Source organism: Pygocentrus nattereri, chromosome 20 (genome assembly GCF_015220715.1).
Source record: "Pygocentrus nattereri isolate fPygNat1 chromosome 20, fPygNat1.pri, whole genome shotgun sequence".
NCBI lineage: Eukaryota > Metazoa > Chordata > Actinopteri > Characiformes > Serrasalmidae > Pygocentrus > Pygocentrus nattereri.
The window spans coordinates 27,029,723-27,046,486 of NC_051230.1; the positions used below are offsets into that span (position 1 = coordinate 27,029,723).

The window sequence follows — 16,764 nt, forward strand, 5'->3', positions numbered from 1 at the left end:
TTCCTTAAACAATCTGAATGGTTGGGTTATCTGACCACAATGCATGTTTCCAGTGTGTGTCAGTCCTATTCAGATGAGCTCAAACCCAGAGAAGTCAGCGGTGTTTCTGGACAGTGTAGACATATGACTTCCACTGTGGAAAGTATTTGTGGATGCAGTTACGTGTGGTGTATATTGACAGTGGCTTGTCAAAGTATTCCCGAGCCAATTTACCGATATTCCTCACATGCTGATGGTGGCATCTGAGAGGTCAAAGGTCATGGACATTCATTTATGGTTTTTTGGCCACAATTCTCTTGTTTCCTTGAAGCTCTTGGCAATATTTTGCACTGTTGAGGGTGAAAAACCTAAAAATCTCAGCAATCATTTGCTGAGACATGTTACTTCTTGAACAGTTGGATTTCTTGCTGATGCATTTTGGTGAAGTCACAAGCCTTAACCCATCCCTGCTGATTAAGGACTTGACCTTTTCTGGATGATCCTTTTACATCCAAGCATGTTTATGACGTTTTTGAACATTTCACAATATTTCTAATCTTATATCGTCCCTGTCCTAACTTTTTTTGTAATGTGTTGCAGGTATCAATTTCAGAATGAGCCAAGCAATTGGGTTGATAAAACATTAAATATTGTCTTTGTACTGTTTGTTTTAAGTACAGCCCAAAGTAGATTTATAAATAAATGATTTCTGTTTTCATCTGCATTATACTTACTGTCCCTACTTTTTTGGAATTGCGTTTATCATTGAATACATTTGAATCTGTCATCTGTCAGAAAAGTCAATTGGAAATATTGGAGCTCATTTCTTAGTGTAATATTCATAATAGACACCTGATCAGTTTGCTTCTTTTTGTATTATCGCTGTAACACAGTATATTCTATGCTTCTGTTAAGACTACAGTAAATTTGATCTCCTCTTAGTTATAAAAGAAATAAACACAATGGAACATAAGCTTAGGGTAAATACAGTTTATTTTTACAGTGTGTATTTTAATACAGGTAGACATACAAGTAACTGAGGTTAAATATCTCTGTTTTCATTCAATAATTAGATAGTCTTAAGATCAATGCAAAATGTACCTGGATCCAATACAAGACATTAGTAAAAGTTCTTTGTCCCAGCTTTAAATCAGTGAGTCGTTAGCCTGTCACCTACATTAGTAAGTAACCTTAGAGTTCCACATAAGTAAAATTTGGGCTCCTGCTTCACCCATGTTAACTTTGTCTACTTGAACATATTCCTCTCAATTTTTTCTGTCAACTGTTACATTTAAACCTAATTATTTTCACTATTATGTTAAAGTTTTGGATTCCAAGAAGAGAAAGATAGCTGCTGATTCCCTTTTCTTCTTCAAAACAAAGTTTAATTATTCATGGCAAAGTGTACTCCTGCCTGAATAGCAAAATGCTTTGCAGCTTCTGAATTTGTTTGCACAAAATACAAATCTGCTCAATAGCTAAGCAAATTTCACTGCACCACAGCTACCACCCAATTTGCAGATTTGGCAGAGCTCTCCAGTGAAATGTGGAACATTCAGAAAAGGTCTTTTTTGAGCATTGAGTAATAACTAAAGTTTTGAAATAAAGCAATTTCAGCAAAAAAAAAAATATATAGAAAATGAACTGAACTCAGTTTGTTTGTGTCACGATTGGCCCCTCCCAGTCCATGTGTTCATATTTTGGTTTTGCCCATGTGCATTTTGTCTTGGTTTAGTCCAGCCCCTTGTTTTGTAACTCCTCCCCTGATTGCCTCCACCTGTTTTCCACCTGTCCCTCATTATCCCTGTTGTATTTAAGCCCTGTGTTTGCACATTGTGTTTGCTGGTCTTTGTATCGGTCTTTGTTTGTGTTGCTCGGTTAGAACTGTTTGGTTGTTTGTTTGTGTTGCTCACCATGTCTGCACCCCGTTCTGCTCTATGACCCTGGACTGTTCTGACCATGACCCTGGATTTGCCCTCAAGAAAAGTCGCTTTCTCCGCACATGCGTCCGCTACCTCGCTCCGCGTTACAGTTTGTGTAAAATTAGGATTTAATATGTATTTTCTTGATGCTACCTAAATACTAGTTGAATGTTGACTTTCACCAGAGTTAGCAATAGCTGTCCCTTGGCTGGTATTCTGGTCCTCCTCCTCCTTGATTGCGTTCTCAATCTTTAATCGAAAGGCATAACATTGCTCCTTAATGTCTTTCCCCATGAATGCATAAAGAAATGGGTTCAGGCAGCTGTTGGCACTGACAAGAATGAAACAAAATCGCTGTATGGCTATTGATAATTTGTACTTATGTAATTGAATCAAAAGAAGAGTGTGATATGGTAGCCAGCAGATCAAGAAATTAACAATCAGCACAGTCATGATTTTGAACGGCTTTTTGAACCTCACCCTGTGGTTGGACTTCAGCTTTTGTAAGATGACAACAAAACAGATGAAAATGATCAGGAACGGGATCACAAATGAAGAAACAAATCGGCATGTTACAGTGGCAATATAATTTTTCCTATAACTATATTTGTAGCTGCACGTTGTTTTCTTGTAGGTAGAATGTTTAATGACTCGGAAAACAGCCGACGGTGTGCTACACACTGCTGCAATGATCCAAGCGAACACAACTATAACTGAAGCCTTTCTTATGGTGCGCTTGTTGTGAGCCCACACAGGAAACATAACAAGCACACAGCGGTCCACACTGATGATGACGAGGAGGAAGATGCTGCTGTACATGTTGAGCCACAGAATGAAAGATCTGAACTTGCACATGAAGAGCCCGAATGGCCAGGCTTTCTTGACCACAAAGACGACACTGAAGGGCAGTGTGAAGCAGAATATGATGTCAGACACAGCCAGACTAAGGTACCAGGTGCTGATGACTGTCTTTTTCACATTATATCCTGTTATCCAGATCACCAAACCATTTCCAGCAATACCCAGGACACAGATGATCACTTCTGCAATTGCATAGAAAATACACACTGCGTCCTTGCAAGATGATGACCTTGATGTCTGACTCATGGTGTCATTCTTTATTTCTGCCACCTGGGTTGAATTCATGATGTCTCCGTCCAAACAATCAAGTGTATTTCTGTTGAGTACTGTTGAGAAAGGTACAAGTGAGTGTAAGTATATTTAAAAGATTAAGATTGTAAGTAAAATTAAATCTTTTGTTCCAGTTTTTGGGTGGCATGGTGGAGCATTGGGTAGCGCTGTTGCCTCACAGCAAGAAAAGCCTGGGTTTGATTCCCCGGCTGGGCAACCAGGGTCCTCTGTGTGGATTTTGCATGGTCTCCCTGTGTCAGCGTGGGTTTCCTCCCACAGTCTAAAGAAATTTAGCCAGGCCAATTGGACATGCTAAATTGCCCCTAGGTTTGAATGAATGTGTATGTCTGCCCTGTGATAAATTGGCGAACTGTCCATGGTGTATTCTGCCTTCCGCCCTAAGGTAAGGCATTGCCGCACCAAACACTGAAATTTGGCATCGGTTCTATTGAACTCATGACTGAATCAATTAAACCATGTCAAAATGAGCTGTGCAGAGATAAACTAAGAAGCCAATGTCATCTTGTCCATCTCCATGAGAAAGAGACACAAAATAAATACCTTATGGTATTCTGTATCATACGATTCGGGCACACAAGGATCATTTTGTATGCTAACAACCACTATTCTAAATTAAACTAGCATAGAGGACATCTACTTTGTATTTGAATCAAAAATACTCACTTGTGAATAGCTGCTTCAGTTCAGAGCTGCAGAGCTGATGGTTTCCTCACTTACAATGTGGGACAGACTTTGTCTATCACGAAAATGGTTGCACATTCAGTTCCTCTCTGTTCTCAGTTTAGTTCTAAGCATTTACCAAGTTGAAAACCGCACAGCCTTTAGCTGAGAAATGAGCCTCAGTATGCATGAAGCTAGATGCACGCTATGTAGGGGTAGATGAACTTGACCCTTGTCCACATGAATGCCCTAGCTTAACCAAATCAAGTCAATTAAAGTTTATTTATATATTACTTTTTACAACAGGCGTTGTCACAAAGCAGTTTTACAGGAAAAAAATGTGTCCAAGCCCCCATGAGCAGGCCAGTGGCAACAGTGGGAAGGAAAAACTCAATACGAGCTCAAAAGGGGAACCCATCCTCTTCTGGTCGACACCAGACAGCAACATAATAAAAACAGAGAACAAGGTATGACTGTCAGGAGCATTAGTGGGATACAGATGAGATTTGCACCCCTCAGTTAATGGGAGAAACTAATTAGCAAAGGCCTGGCTAAACAAGTAAGTTTACTGTGTTACATCATTTTCCCTTAATGATCTAATCATCATCTGGGGACTGAAGACACAAACTGATCTATTTTTGAAAGCAGAATTTTTTTTGCCATTCTTCTGTTATACAAATCTTCACTTATCCAACTATTGGGGTTTTTGATGTCATAATTTCAGCTTAATAATACATACAGTGTTTTAATGGTAGAGTACAGAGAGTTCTAGACTGCAAGCAGGCCAGTCTAGTGCCCGCTTTAACTGATTACGTAACCATGCTGTTGTAAGTCAAGCAGAATGTGGCTTGGTGTTGTCATGTTGAAATACACAAGGGTGCATAAAAGACAGCACTTTTTTTGTGTACACAGATGTGCACGATAGCATGGTATCCTCTCATACCATGAAAGGCCCTAGCTTTTGAACATTCTGCCGCTAGCAATCAGGACGGTCCTTTACTTTTTTGTTTCAGGAAAAACAAAGGCAGTTATTTCCATAAATAATCTGAAAATTTGACTCATCAGACCACAGTGCATGTTTCCAGTGTGCATCAGGTCATTTCAGATGAGTTCAGGTTCAGAGAAGTCGATGGTGTTTCTGAACACCAGTGACCTATGACATTCTCTGTGTAATGTATTAGTGGATACAGTACAGATGGTGGTTATTGAGTTTGTCAAGGTATTCCCAAGCAAATTGGGTGATATCCATCACAAAAACAAGCTAGTTTTTAACGTAATGCCATCTGAAAAGTCAAAGGTCAAAGGCATTTATTTGTAGTTCTTTTGGTCATATTTCTCTTGATTCCTTGAATTTTTTGATGATGCTACATACTGTTGAGGGTGAAATACCTAAAATTCTTTGTTGAGGGAATGTTACTTATTAACATGTTGGATTTCTTGCTAATGCATTTTGGCAAAGTGGCAAGCCTCTACTTGCTCATAAAGCACTTGACCTTTACTGGATGCTCCTTTTATATCCAAGAATGTTTCAAATGTTTTGTGAACATTTTACAATATTTTACATTGTCCCTGTACCCCAATTTTCTAAGGTGTTGAATTAGTTAATATCAGAATAAGCTAAACAATTATTTTGATAAAATACAAAAATAAATGTCTTTGTATGGTTTTGTTTCAAATACAGCTTAAAATAGATTTATAATTGCTCTGTTATTATTTCCATTTTACCTACTGTTCCAACTTTTTGGAAATGGGTTTGTCACTGAATACATTTGAATCTATGATCAAAGAACAATAAATGTTAATTTTTTATAAGCTCATCAATCAGGTTTACTCAGTGATGGTTGTCACAGCAACCTGACCAATTTGCACCAATCAGAATAACAGTGTGATATGGCAGACACCAGATCGAAAAAATAACAATCAGCACAGTCATGATTCTGAATGGCTTTTTGGATTTTGTCATCTGGTTGGACTTCAACTTTCGTATGATGACAACATAACAGATAAACATGATCAGGAATGGGATCATAAATATAAAAATTAATCGAGATGCAACTATAGCAACATAATTTTGAGACTCATGTGAAGACAAACTTTATTCATATAGTGCTCTTTCACAACAGTTATTGTCACAAAGCAGAAACAAAATCTGCATCTGAGCCCTAATGACTAAGCTAGTGGCTCCTTAAGAGCAGGAGGATGAAACCTTGCTAGGAACCAAGACTCAAAAGGGGAACCCATCCTCTTTTGGTCAGCACCAGGGAGCAAAACAATAACAATAGAAAATAAGGTTTGACCATCAGTATATACATCACTGTGATTAAAAAATGCAGCAATATCATCAGGAGGGTCAGTGGGATGCAGATGAGGATTGCAGCCCTCAGTTTATGGGAAAACTAATTACCAAAGGCCTGACTAATCAAGTAGGTTTTAGGCTAGACATAAAGGCTGAGGCTGTGTGTAAGTCCTCAACACTGACTGGAAGTACAAATTACAATTTACAACACACTTCTATAACCTAAGAATAAAATTGTAATACGTTTTAATAAATAATAAGCCAATGTATATAAAGAGGAATACAAAGCAAAACTTTTTGTTTTATAACACTTTATTTACTACAACTGTTTAAATACTTGCTACCACATGCAAATGAAACTTTAAAAAGTACACAGAAGATCTACAATCACTGGAAGGTCCTGGCCTAAAACTACAGGATACGGCCAATGTACCTGTAACAGCTCAGTTACCAGGAATGTTTGGCCAAGTCATTTGGAGAATAACTCCTTAAGGTGAATGTTGTATTGTTTGCAATATATTGTGCTCCACTTGTACATCATATTTTATTGTATTACACTGTTTTATAGTTTACTTTATTGTTGAATGCACTGTGTATTGTAGTTTATTGGTTTGTATTGTATTGCATGGCACTGCATGACACAGAGTTCTATGCTCAACTCTTCCTTTTTTCTGGGTATCTATAGTGACTTTTGGTTCTAGCAGTATCTGAGCTCAGGACTGTCTTTTTCTCTAACCTATTGGTAACTAGCAAAGATGCTTTCTCTAGATAGACAAAGCACATCTTGTAAGTCGCTCTAGATAAGAGCGTCTGCTAAATGCTGTAAAAGTAAATGTAATTTTGAGTTTGTGTGTCTTCACCCCAGGATAGACTTCCAGTGCATGAAATCTTTGGTGTTAAATGTCCTGTGTTACATCATATTTGGCCAGTATTGTAGCTCACTGCAGTTGAAGGAGAACTCACTGTGAATTCTATTACACTGGCTCACTGAAGCCCTTGCTGACAAGTCTGATGTGGAAAGACAGAGGACCATGATGCCCAGCAAGAGAGTGTGAGGCCAAACGTGGTTCTTTGGCAATAAACAGCTGTCTACTTGAGATCTCCTTATGAAAGGGGAAATGTGGTAACACTACTGTAGGGCACATGACACCAGCACCATCATGACAACTGCCAAACATGCATAAACATTTACAAATGCTTATTCCAAGGGGCTTTGATGGATGCCAAGCTTAATTGCCTGACATCAGTGTGCAATCACATTACTGCTCATGTGGCTGAATAGAAGTGAATTCCTGCAGCCATGTTATGAAAATGTAATGTAATGCATTGTAACTCCATGATTAACATTGTAAAAAAAATTAGTCCCAAAATCTGCACTGATTTTTTTTTTTTTTCTTTTTTTAACACTGAAGTTTTACAGGTTACTGTTACACTTCAAAGTTCTTGAGATCTCAGTTCAGTTTTTCCAGCTGCCTTATTTGGCAAGCTATTTCACATTATCATCAACATACCACACTGACATACCAAAAAAGAGAAGGGGCTACAAAGTTAGTTGTGATAACATGCTATGTTATTTTACCCCAGTATTGTCATGACACAATGTAATTTAATCAAAGATTATGCAAGTTTACATGGTTATTATGTCAACTTGACAACAAAGTTGCAAAAAGCAGCCTTTATGACAGCTGATGCCTTTTGAAAAAAGCGTTTATAAATGTTTATGTATGTTTGTGTCAGTTGTCATAAAGGGTTTATGTAGTTGCCATATAGTTTTCCAAACATTGTACAGTAAAATCTTACAGGACATGCTGACACAGCTGCTGACACTACTTTTGACTTACAGTAAAACCACGTGTGATGGTCTTGACAGACTTGTGGTAATGCTTCAATTTGGGGTGCAAGAGGAGGTGTTCATTGGATCACATGCTACTACAAAAAGAATTACTACAAACAGATTACATAAGTACAGCTTATGTAAATACACATATATTGATGTCAGTATTTTATTTGTGTAATTACACAAGTGTGTATCGATAGTTGCAGCAGGATGTTTTCTGTCATATAATTGCGTGTGAACACATTTTTTTCTAACAAGACTTTTCTAACTGTAACCTAATATATAGCCAGCTGTAGTAGAATTCCTGAGATCTAACCAAGTTCTGGCTTCAATCCGTTCTGCAATGTGATGGTTCTTACATAGGAACGCTCCCAAAGACCCACTTTCTAAGCCAAATAAATAATTTTAAAAAGTACATTTAGTAGGCACCATGTACTTTTGCTGCCACCCACTACCTTATGTAGATGCTTCCCTAACTCTCTTTTTATTTCAGAAAGTTAGACTGAATTTCATTTCGCTCTCATATTTTAACTATGATATTTATACATATGAAGTCTCCTGCTTACACTCAAACCCAGTTTCACAGTACTGCACTTATGTCATTAGGCAACAAATTTGCTGCTGCACTTTAGACAGTAAACAATGAAGGAAAAACTGACACAGTACCTAGAACGATTTCAGTAGAACATAGAGACGATTTTTAGTACATTTTAAAAAAAGCTCATTTTAACTCATGAAGAAGGGTCAGAGACAAATTCTTTGAAAATGTCACTTCATAACGTCACACACTTAATTTATGCAGTGATCTCCATATAAGAGAAACAGCAGAATGGCAGAATGTGACCTTCCTTACCTTTCGCATATGACAAAAGTTGCTCTCATCCAGCATTACAAACTCCCTGAAACTTCCAAAAATATGTCCCTTCCATCTACTGTAGCATGCGATTGAGCTGATGCATATCGTTCTTATTTTCCTGGCCATTTCCCATCCATTAATTTGACATAACTGTAGACCCTGTGTGAACCTGTTTCAGTGACAGATGGGTTGAAGACATACTGACAACCAAATAGGATAGGTATATACATTTAGCCATATAGAACTAAATATTATTTATACTGTATAATTGATTCATGTAAAACACAAACCTTCTAAATTCCACATTATATATTAGACAACTACACATGATATCGTGATGTAACAGAGCATCATTATATCATGATATTGTAGTGCAAAACTGAGAATACACTGTGGAGAATAGGCATTTTCTACCATCTAATGCTACTGCACAGTTTGAACATCAATGATTGCAAACAAGCACTTCAGCACTAAAGTCATCATTATATTTCATTTACTTCTTTGTTTTTTATGAGATTATTAAATTGTGAATCCAGCATCACAGATCAAATTCTGAGTCGAGTGAGTAATTACACTCCTAAACAGTACTGTGCAAAAAGTCTTTGTTAATGTAAGAAAATGATATATGAAACAATTTAACTGAGCAGCATATATATAAAATCACAGTGTTTAGAATAAATACAAATAAACACTCCACTACGACCGTTCTGTATGTGGTAGCTTAACCATTTCATGTCCGCTATTTACAGTTACCATCCAATGCTAGTTCATCTAATCAATTCTTCATCCTATGATATACAGACCTCTCTCATCTTTCTAAGTAGGATAACTTGCACAATCAGTGGTTGACTAAATACTTTTTTGCCCCACTGTATAATCTTCTATATCCTGCCTACAGCTGTTCAGCCCCATTAGTTCACAATGAAGTGATATAGAGTGTTTTAGCCCAGAGTGTTTTTTGAATCAGTCAGTCACAATACAGGGCAACCAGTCAAAACTGAAATATTTTAAATATAATCATTATGAAGACAGAGTAAAAAATACACTTTTATTCATTCTAATGGATAAACAAAGGTTGAAAAACCATTCAAAGATCAGTTATGATTGTTTTTGGATCATAAAACCACACAAAAGGCATACATTGACCAGCTTATCTGTTCAGTGATGCTATACAAGTTCATCCAAAAAATCTTGTACAGGCCCACTATTTATTTATTTACTTACTTACTTACTTGTGTATGTATTTAGGTATCCAGAAGGGACAATTGATTCAACAACACTGCAGCAAAGATAAAAGATATATGAAGCATACGTTTTTCATGCTTGTTTGAGGTTCCAAACCTTATTGACATAATATTGCTGCCTTTAATGTACAACTTCTCTGAGGTCTACTTCTTCTCCTTCTACCCGGCAGCTCCATCTCCAACATTCTTTGACCAATATATCCACTATTCCTCATATGTCACATGTCCAAACCATCTCAACCTGGCCTCTCTGGCTTTATCTCCAAACCGCTCCACCTTCACTGTCCCTCTGATCTGCTCATTTCTAATCTTGTCCATCCTTGTCACTCCCAACGAAAATCTCAGCATCTTCATCTCCGCCACCTCCAGCTCAGCCTCCTGTCTTTTAGACAGAGCCACAGTCTCCAAACCATACATCATAGCAGGACGCACTACTGTCTTGTAAACCTTCCCTCTTGCTGCTATCCTTCTGTCACACATCAGCCCTGACACCCATCTCCACCCACTCCATCCTGCCTGCACCCTCTTCTTCACATATTCTACACGGTCCATTGCTCTGGATGGTTGACCCAAGATATTTGAAGTCACCCAACTTTTACGACCTCTACTCCTTGCATCTTCACCTTTCCACCTGCCTCCCTCTCATTCACACAAATGTATTCCGTCTTGCCTCTACTGACCTTCATTCCTCTCCTCAAACCTGTACCTCTCCAGATTCTCTTCCACCTGCTCTCTACTCTCACCACAGATTACAATGTCATCTGCAAAGATCATGGTCCATGGAGCCTCCTGCCTGACCTCATCTGTCAACCTTTCCATCACCTTTGCAAACAAGAAGGGGCTCAAAGCTGATCCCTGATGTAGCCCTACCTTCACCTTGAAACCATTTGTCACTCTAACTGCACACCTCACCCCTGTCTCACTATCCTCATACATGTCCTGCCCCACCCTAACATACTTTTCAGCTACACCTGACTTCCTCATACAGTACCACAGTTCCTGTCTTGGCACCCTATCATATGCCTTCTCTAGATCCACAAAGACACAATGACCTTCTGACCTTCTCTGTACTTCTCTACCAACACTCTCAATGCAAAAATTACATCTGTGGTACTCTTTCTGGCCATGAAACCAAACTGCTGCTCACTGATCTGAACCTCTCGCCATAGCCTTGCTTCAACAACTCTTTCCCATACCTTCATGGTGTGGCTCATCAACTTCATACCTCTGTAGTTACTGCAGCTCTGCACATCACCCTTGTTCTTACAAATGGGCACCAGTACACTGCTTCTCCACTCATCAGGCATCCTCTCACTCTCCAGGATTTTGTTAAACAATCAGGTTAAAAAGTCCACTGCCTTCTCTCCTAAACATCTCCATACCTCCACAGGTATGTCATCTGGACCAACTGCCTTTCCATTCTTCATCCTTTTTAAAGCTGCCCTCACTTCCACCTTACTAATTCTCTGCACTTCCTGATCCACTATCTCTCCCCCCTTGTCCTCTCTCTCTCGTTTTCCTCATTCATTAGTTCTTCAAAGTACTCCTTCCATCTACTCAACACTCTCTGTTCATTCACTAGTACATTTACTAATAACATCTGAATTAATGTAAGCTATTATTATTTTCATTAGTACATGTTTAATTGAGACATTATTTAAGCATGTTTGTTATGATAAGAAAACCACTTAGTATTATATAAAATAATGGTTATTCTCATTTTTCTCAGTGGTTATCGATTAATTAAGATATTAATCATTTAGTAATGATTATAAAACACATTAAAATCATATGCTATTTATCATTAACATCACTAGTTAATGTTTAATTAGGACATTTTTAATCATTTATTAATTATTATAAAATACATAAAATCTAAGGGTATACAAGTTTTCATTAATAACAATACTTCATGATTCATTAAGACATTACTTAAACATTTAATAATAATCATAAATCGCTTAAAATAAAAGTATGCTATTTATCATTAATAACATTAGTTAACATTTAATTAACACATTACTTCACCATTTAGAAGTAATTATAAAGTGTTTCATAAAATCTGTAATGACGTTAATTTTTTTTCTATCATTAGTTAATGATCAATGATCACAGTACTTAAGACAGTAATTAACATTACTAAATTATTAAGTACCATTAATTCATGCACCCTTATTGTAAAGTGTTACCAAAATACTATATGATAGCATATTGAGTTGAAATATTGACACATACAGCATTAGATACCATGAGAATTTGACATATTTAAGACACACCTTTTAAATGAACTTAAATGTTTTTGCAAATATATGCATATTTCAACTTTGATGGCTGCAACATGTTGCAAAAAAGTTGGGAACATATTTACTGAGTTACATCATCTGTCCTGTACTAATCATCTGGGGAATAAAGACACAAACAGACCCATTTTTGATAGCATTTTTTCTTCAACCGCTGTACAGCCATATTGATGCTTTTGATATTTTCAGTTTGATAAGATATATTTATTACATATTTACGGTATATTAAATCAGAGTTCTGGTCTGCAGGCAGGAAGGCCATTATAGTGCCCCAGCTTTTACTGTTTATGCAACTATGCTGTTGTAAGTCAAACAGAATGTGGCCTGGTGTTGTCATGTTGAAGTAAACATGGGTGCATTTGGCAAGAGACCAAAGAATATCCATCATGCTATGACAGGCCCTAGCTTTTGAGTAAACAATATGAAAGGTTGACTCATTAAACCACAATGTACATTTGAAAGGTCACAGGTCACAGGCATTTATTTGTAGCTTGTGGCGATAATCCTCTTCTATGTTTTGCTGTGAGAAATTTACTTTTAAATTGTGGGATTTATTGCTGATGCATTTTGGCAAAGTGGTGAGCCTCAACCCAAGCTTGCTCAAAAAGTACCTTTACTACTAGATGCTCCTCTTATATCTAAAAATGTTTCAAATATTTAAGTCTAACATGTTTGTAACCATGTTGTATTTTTTTAATTTCAGAGTGAGCCAAATAATGATGTTGATAAAATAAAACATTAAATATCTTGTCTTTTTACTGTTGTGGTTCAAATACAGCTTAAAAATAGATTTATATGTGCTATTTTGGAATTGGGTTTGTCACTGAATACATTTGAATCTTTAATAAAAGAACATCTCTGAGCTCACTGCTCACGGTTACTCAGTGATGGTCGTCATCTGATCAATTTGCTGTGCTCCAGAAAAATCATTGATATTTCATTGCAATGCTTTTTGTGGTATCTGATCCTAAACAACCAGGGAGCAGCCTTATTGGTTCAAATTTAGCAAAAAAAAAGACGCAGAATCTGAGGTCAAATAAAATTTGATTTTACTGTGTAAAAAAGGTAGACATAGAGGTAACAGAGGTTAAGCATCTCTGTCTTTATTCAACAGAATGTTTACATATTCTTAACATTGAATTTTATATATCTGAAACTAATACAAGACATTAGTGAAAGTTCTTTGGTCCAGCTTTGAATCCGTAAGTTTGTAGCACACAATTTACATTAGCAGGTAGCCTGAGAGCTCCACACGAGTAATATATGTTAACTTCATGAAATTAAACATCTTCCTTTCAAATTTTTCCCTCAGCATTTCCATCTAAATACATCAAATTCATCTCTATTACTACAGTAGACTTGAGGATTCAAAGAAGAGAAAAGGAGCTGCTGACTCTCCTCCTTTCTTCCTCAAGAGAAATTTTAATAATTCAGAATGATCAGCACAAAACTCCAGCCTGTGTAGGAAAATGAAATGCAGCTGTCGGACATATTTGCAGAAAGTTATGTTTAAGGTTTGCATCACATAACAGGGCAGACCTTGCTGTGCTACAACTCCCGTGCATTGCGCATATCAGACAAAGGTCTCCTCAGTGGAGCTCCACTGTTCAGAAAAATATATATATATTTATATTTAGTAAAGACAAAAAGTTTAAAAAGCAGAAATTTTGCAAGAATTAAAAAATTAACTGAATTAATTATGTTCGGTCCATTAGCAGTTAAGATGTCCTTTTTGTGATATTCAGTAAAAGCTAAATGCTAGTTGAATGTCTGCTTTCCCCAGAGGTGGTGTAAACTGTCCCTTGGATGGTGTTCTGGTCATCCTCCTCCTTGACTGCGTTCTCAATCTTCAACCAAAGAGCATAACAGTGCTCCTTAATGTCTTTTCCCATGAATGCATAAAGAAATGGGTTCAGACAGCTGTTGGTATGGACAAGGATGAGACTAAACACATATGCGCTGTACAATGATTTATGATTTGGCATGAATAAGTTCATCAAAATAACAGTGTGATATGGCAGCCAGCAGATCAAGAAAGTAACAATCAGCACCGTCATAATCTTGAATGGCTTTTTGGATCTTGCCATCTGGTTGGACTTCAGCTTTCGTATTATGACAACATAACAGATGAAAATGATCAGGAATGGGATCACAAATAAAAAAATGAATCGGCATGCTAGGGTAGCAACATAATTTTCAAAATGAATGTATGTGCAGAAAAAAACTGTTCTGAGCTTGTACAGTCCTAGGAAAGCAGCTGAATGTGTGCTAAGTGCTGCGGAGATGACCCAGGCTAGCATGACTACCACAGAGGCCTTTCTTACAGTGCGATGGTTTTGAGTCCACACAGGAAATGTAACAATCACACAGCGGTCCACACTGATGATGACGAGGAGGAAGATACTGCTGAACATGTTGAGGAACAAAATGAAGTAACTGAAATTGCACATGAAGCGCCCAAAGACCCACGCATTTTTGACCATGTTAATGACTCTGAATGGCAAAAAGCAGCAGAATATGAAGTCAGACATGGCCAGACTCAGGTACCAGGTGCTGACGACTGACTTCTTGACCTTAAATCCTGCAGTCCAGATCACCAAGCCATTTCCAGCAATACCCAGGACAATGATGACCACATTAGTTACTGCATAGAAAATACACACTGCATCGCAAGTTGGTGAATCCGTAGTTTGATTCATAGGGTGGTGTGTGTAGTCAGAATATTCTGGTTCTGTTGTTGTAGTTGAATTCATGATGCCTCTTGATTCTGTACATTAAACAAAGAAAGTGCAGTTCTGTGCAGTACTGATGAGAAAGGAGCAAATAAAAGTTTTATCTATTTAAATATTTTAAATTAAGTATGACTTATTTGTGCAAATTGTTATGTACTTGCTAAATTTTTCTTTTTAGGAAGAAGATTTATAATTTTACATTTGCACAGTTCATACACTTTTTTTTTTTTTTTTTTTGTTAATTTTTAATTTAATTCATGTAAAATTCAGCAAGTAGACAGTAATTGTGCATTAAAATCGGCAGAAGTGTGTTGTCTGTAGAGGATGTGTTAGTTCTTTTCAACTAACTCAATAAAACATTGTCATTTGACAAGGGAAGCACAAACTTTTACATCCAACTTGTTTTACATGTAGGGTATGTATTGTAAGTTTTATAGTACTCCTGCATTATACACTGAACTTTGGCAGCTGGACTGTGGAACTCTCACATCTGAACCAAATAAATCAAGTCAAACAGTGCAGAGAAAAACTGAGAAGATGATGTTGATCTCCCCAACAGAGAGACAGCATAAAAATGTAACTGTATTCTATATATTCTGAAAGGTTTTGGTACAAAAGGATAATGTTGTATGCTAAAACCACTATTCATTGGTTGGTGGGCATAAAATATATTTCTAATATATGGCACATTTTATATACATTATTATAATTTACATTATTAAAGCAGAATAAAATCAGCAAAGAACGTCTGGTTTGTCCTTGAATGAAAACTACTCACCTGTTGATGGCTGCTTCAGGTCAGGGCTGCAGAGCTCCTGGTTTTGTTGTTTATGATGAGAGACAAACTTTATCAGGAACATTTCTCAACACTCAGTTCCCCTCTTTGCTCTGTTTAATTCTAAGAATTTAACAGGTTGAAAACCACACAGCCATTTCTGCTGAAAAATGATCTTCAGCAAGCACAAAGCACATGCCATGCAGGGGTAGTTTAACTTGTCCCTTGACCCCATAAACCTGCCCTGGTTTACCCCTTTAAATGGTCAGGACAAGCAAGTCAATATTTTTACCACATATCTCTATGATCTAAGAACAACTTTGCATTGTTGTAGCCCATATAGTTAATGAATATAAGCCAATGGATATAAAGATAAATTAAAAAGGCAATATATTTATGACATTTTATTTATTTGATTTACAACAGTACAAAGTTGCACCTCCAGTGAAAATATATTTTTTTCAAATTAAAATTAGTTGCTATGCTATCTTACAAATGCATAAAGAGTTTAAGTTGACAAGACCTTTACTGACATAAGCCATCTCAGTGGAGGGCAAGGACAAAGAGTGTGTGACATTAGACCTTATTTATTCAAGGCATGATAGTTCATGTAGCATATTTCATATACAAAGGCAACGCCAAGTGTATAAATTAAAACAACATACATTTCTAAAAATAAGGGATTAAAATCTAGAAGGAAAATTTCATAATAATAAGTCAACTTAAAGATGGCTTGACAAAACCAGCTAATAATTTGGACAAGTTAAAACAGTTGTGTTGGGTATCTGTGGTATTGAATTTTTAGATGTAAAGGTATATTGTATATGCTCTGTCCAGTTGTTTTCAGGTAATTTAGCATGAACTGGGTTATTTTCATTGATTGCTGCTAGGAGCTAGGTTAGTGGAGTGGTGAGGATAAAAAGCTGGTCCTGTGTTCCTCGACTAGGGCGAAACCTGCATTGTTTCTCTTGTAGCTGAGATTCGATTATTGGTCGGACTCTCTTCCTCAGT

The 16,764-nt window shown here is 37.0% G+C and overlaps 2 protein-coding genes across 2 annotated transcripts; both read right to left on the reverse strand.

Annotated features, from left to right (window-relative positions):
- Nucleotides 1-1,969: 1,969 nt before the first annotated feature.
- On the reverse strand, nt 1,970-3,770 carry LOC108411821 (chemokine-like receptor 1). The gene is made up of 2 exons (XM_017683576.1): nt 3,717-3,770; nt 1,970-3,088 (listed from the first exon to the last, which is right to left on the reverse strand). The coding sequence occupies exon 2, from the start codon at nt 3,045-3,047 to the stop codon at nt 2,055-2,057; it is 993 nt and encodes a 330-aa protein (XP_017539065.1). The 5' UTR covers nt 3,048-3,088; nt 3,717-3,770; the 3' UTR covers nt 1,970-2,054.
- Nucleotides 3,771-13,956: 10,186 nt separating this feature from the next.
- On the reverse strand, nt 13,957-15,785 carry LOC108411812 (chemokine-like receptor 1). Its single transcript, XM_037531939.1, has 2 exons — nt 15,757-15,785; nt 13,957-15,013 (listed from the first exon to the last, which is right to left on the reverse strand). Exon 2 carries the CDS (start codon nt 14,997-14,999, stop codon nt 13,998-14,000), a length of 1,002 nt encoding a protein of 333 aa, XP_037387836.1. The 5' UTR covers nt 15,000-15,013; nt 15,757-15,785; the 3' UTR covers nt 13,957-13,997.
- Between the last annotated feature and the right edge of the window lie 979 nt (nt 15,786-16,764).

Bases quoted from the DNA above. Each gene is read 5' to 3' on its own strand.
- LOC108411821 (XM_017683576.1), bottom strand. From the start codon at position 3,047: ATGAATTCAACCCAGGTGGCAGAAATAAAGAATGACACCATGAGTCAG.
- LOC108411812 (XM_037531939.1), bottom strand. From the start codon at position 14,999: ATGAATTCAACTACAACAACAGAACCAGAATATTCTGACTACACACAC.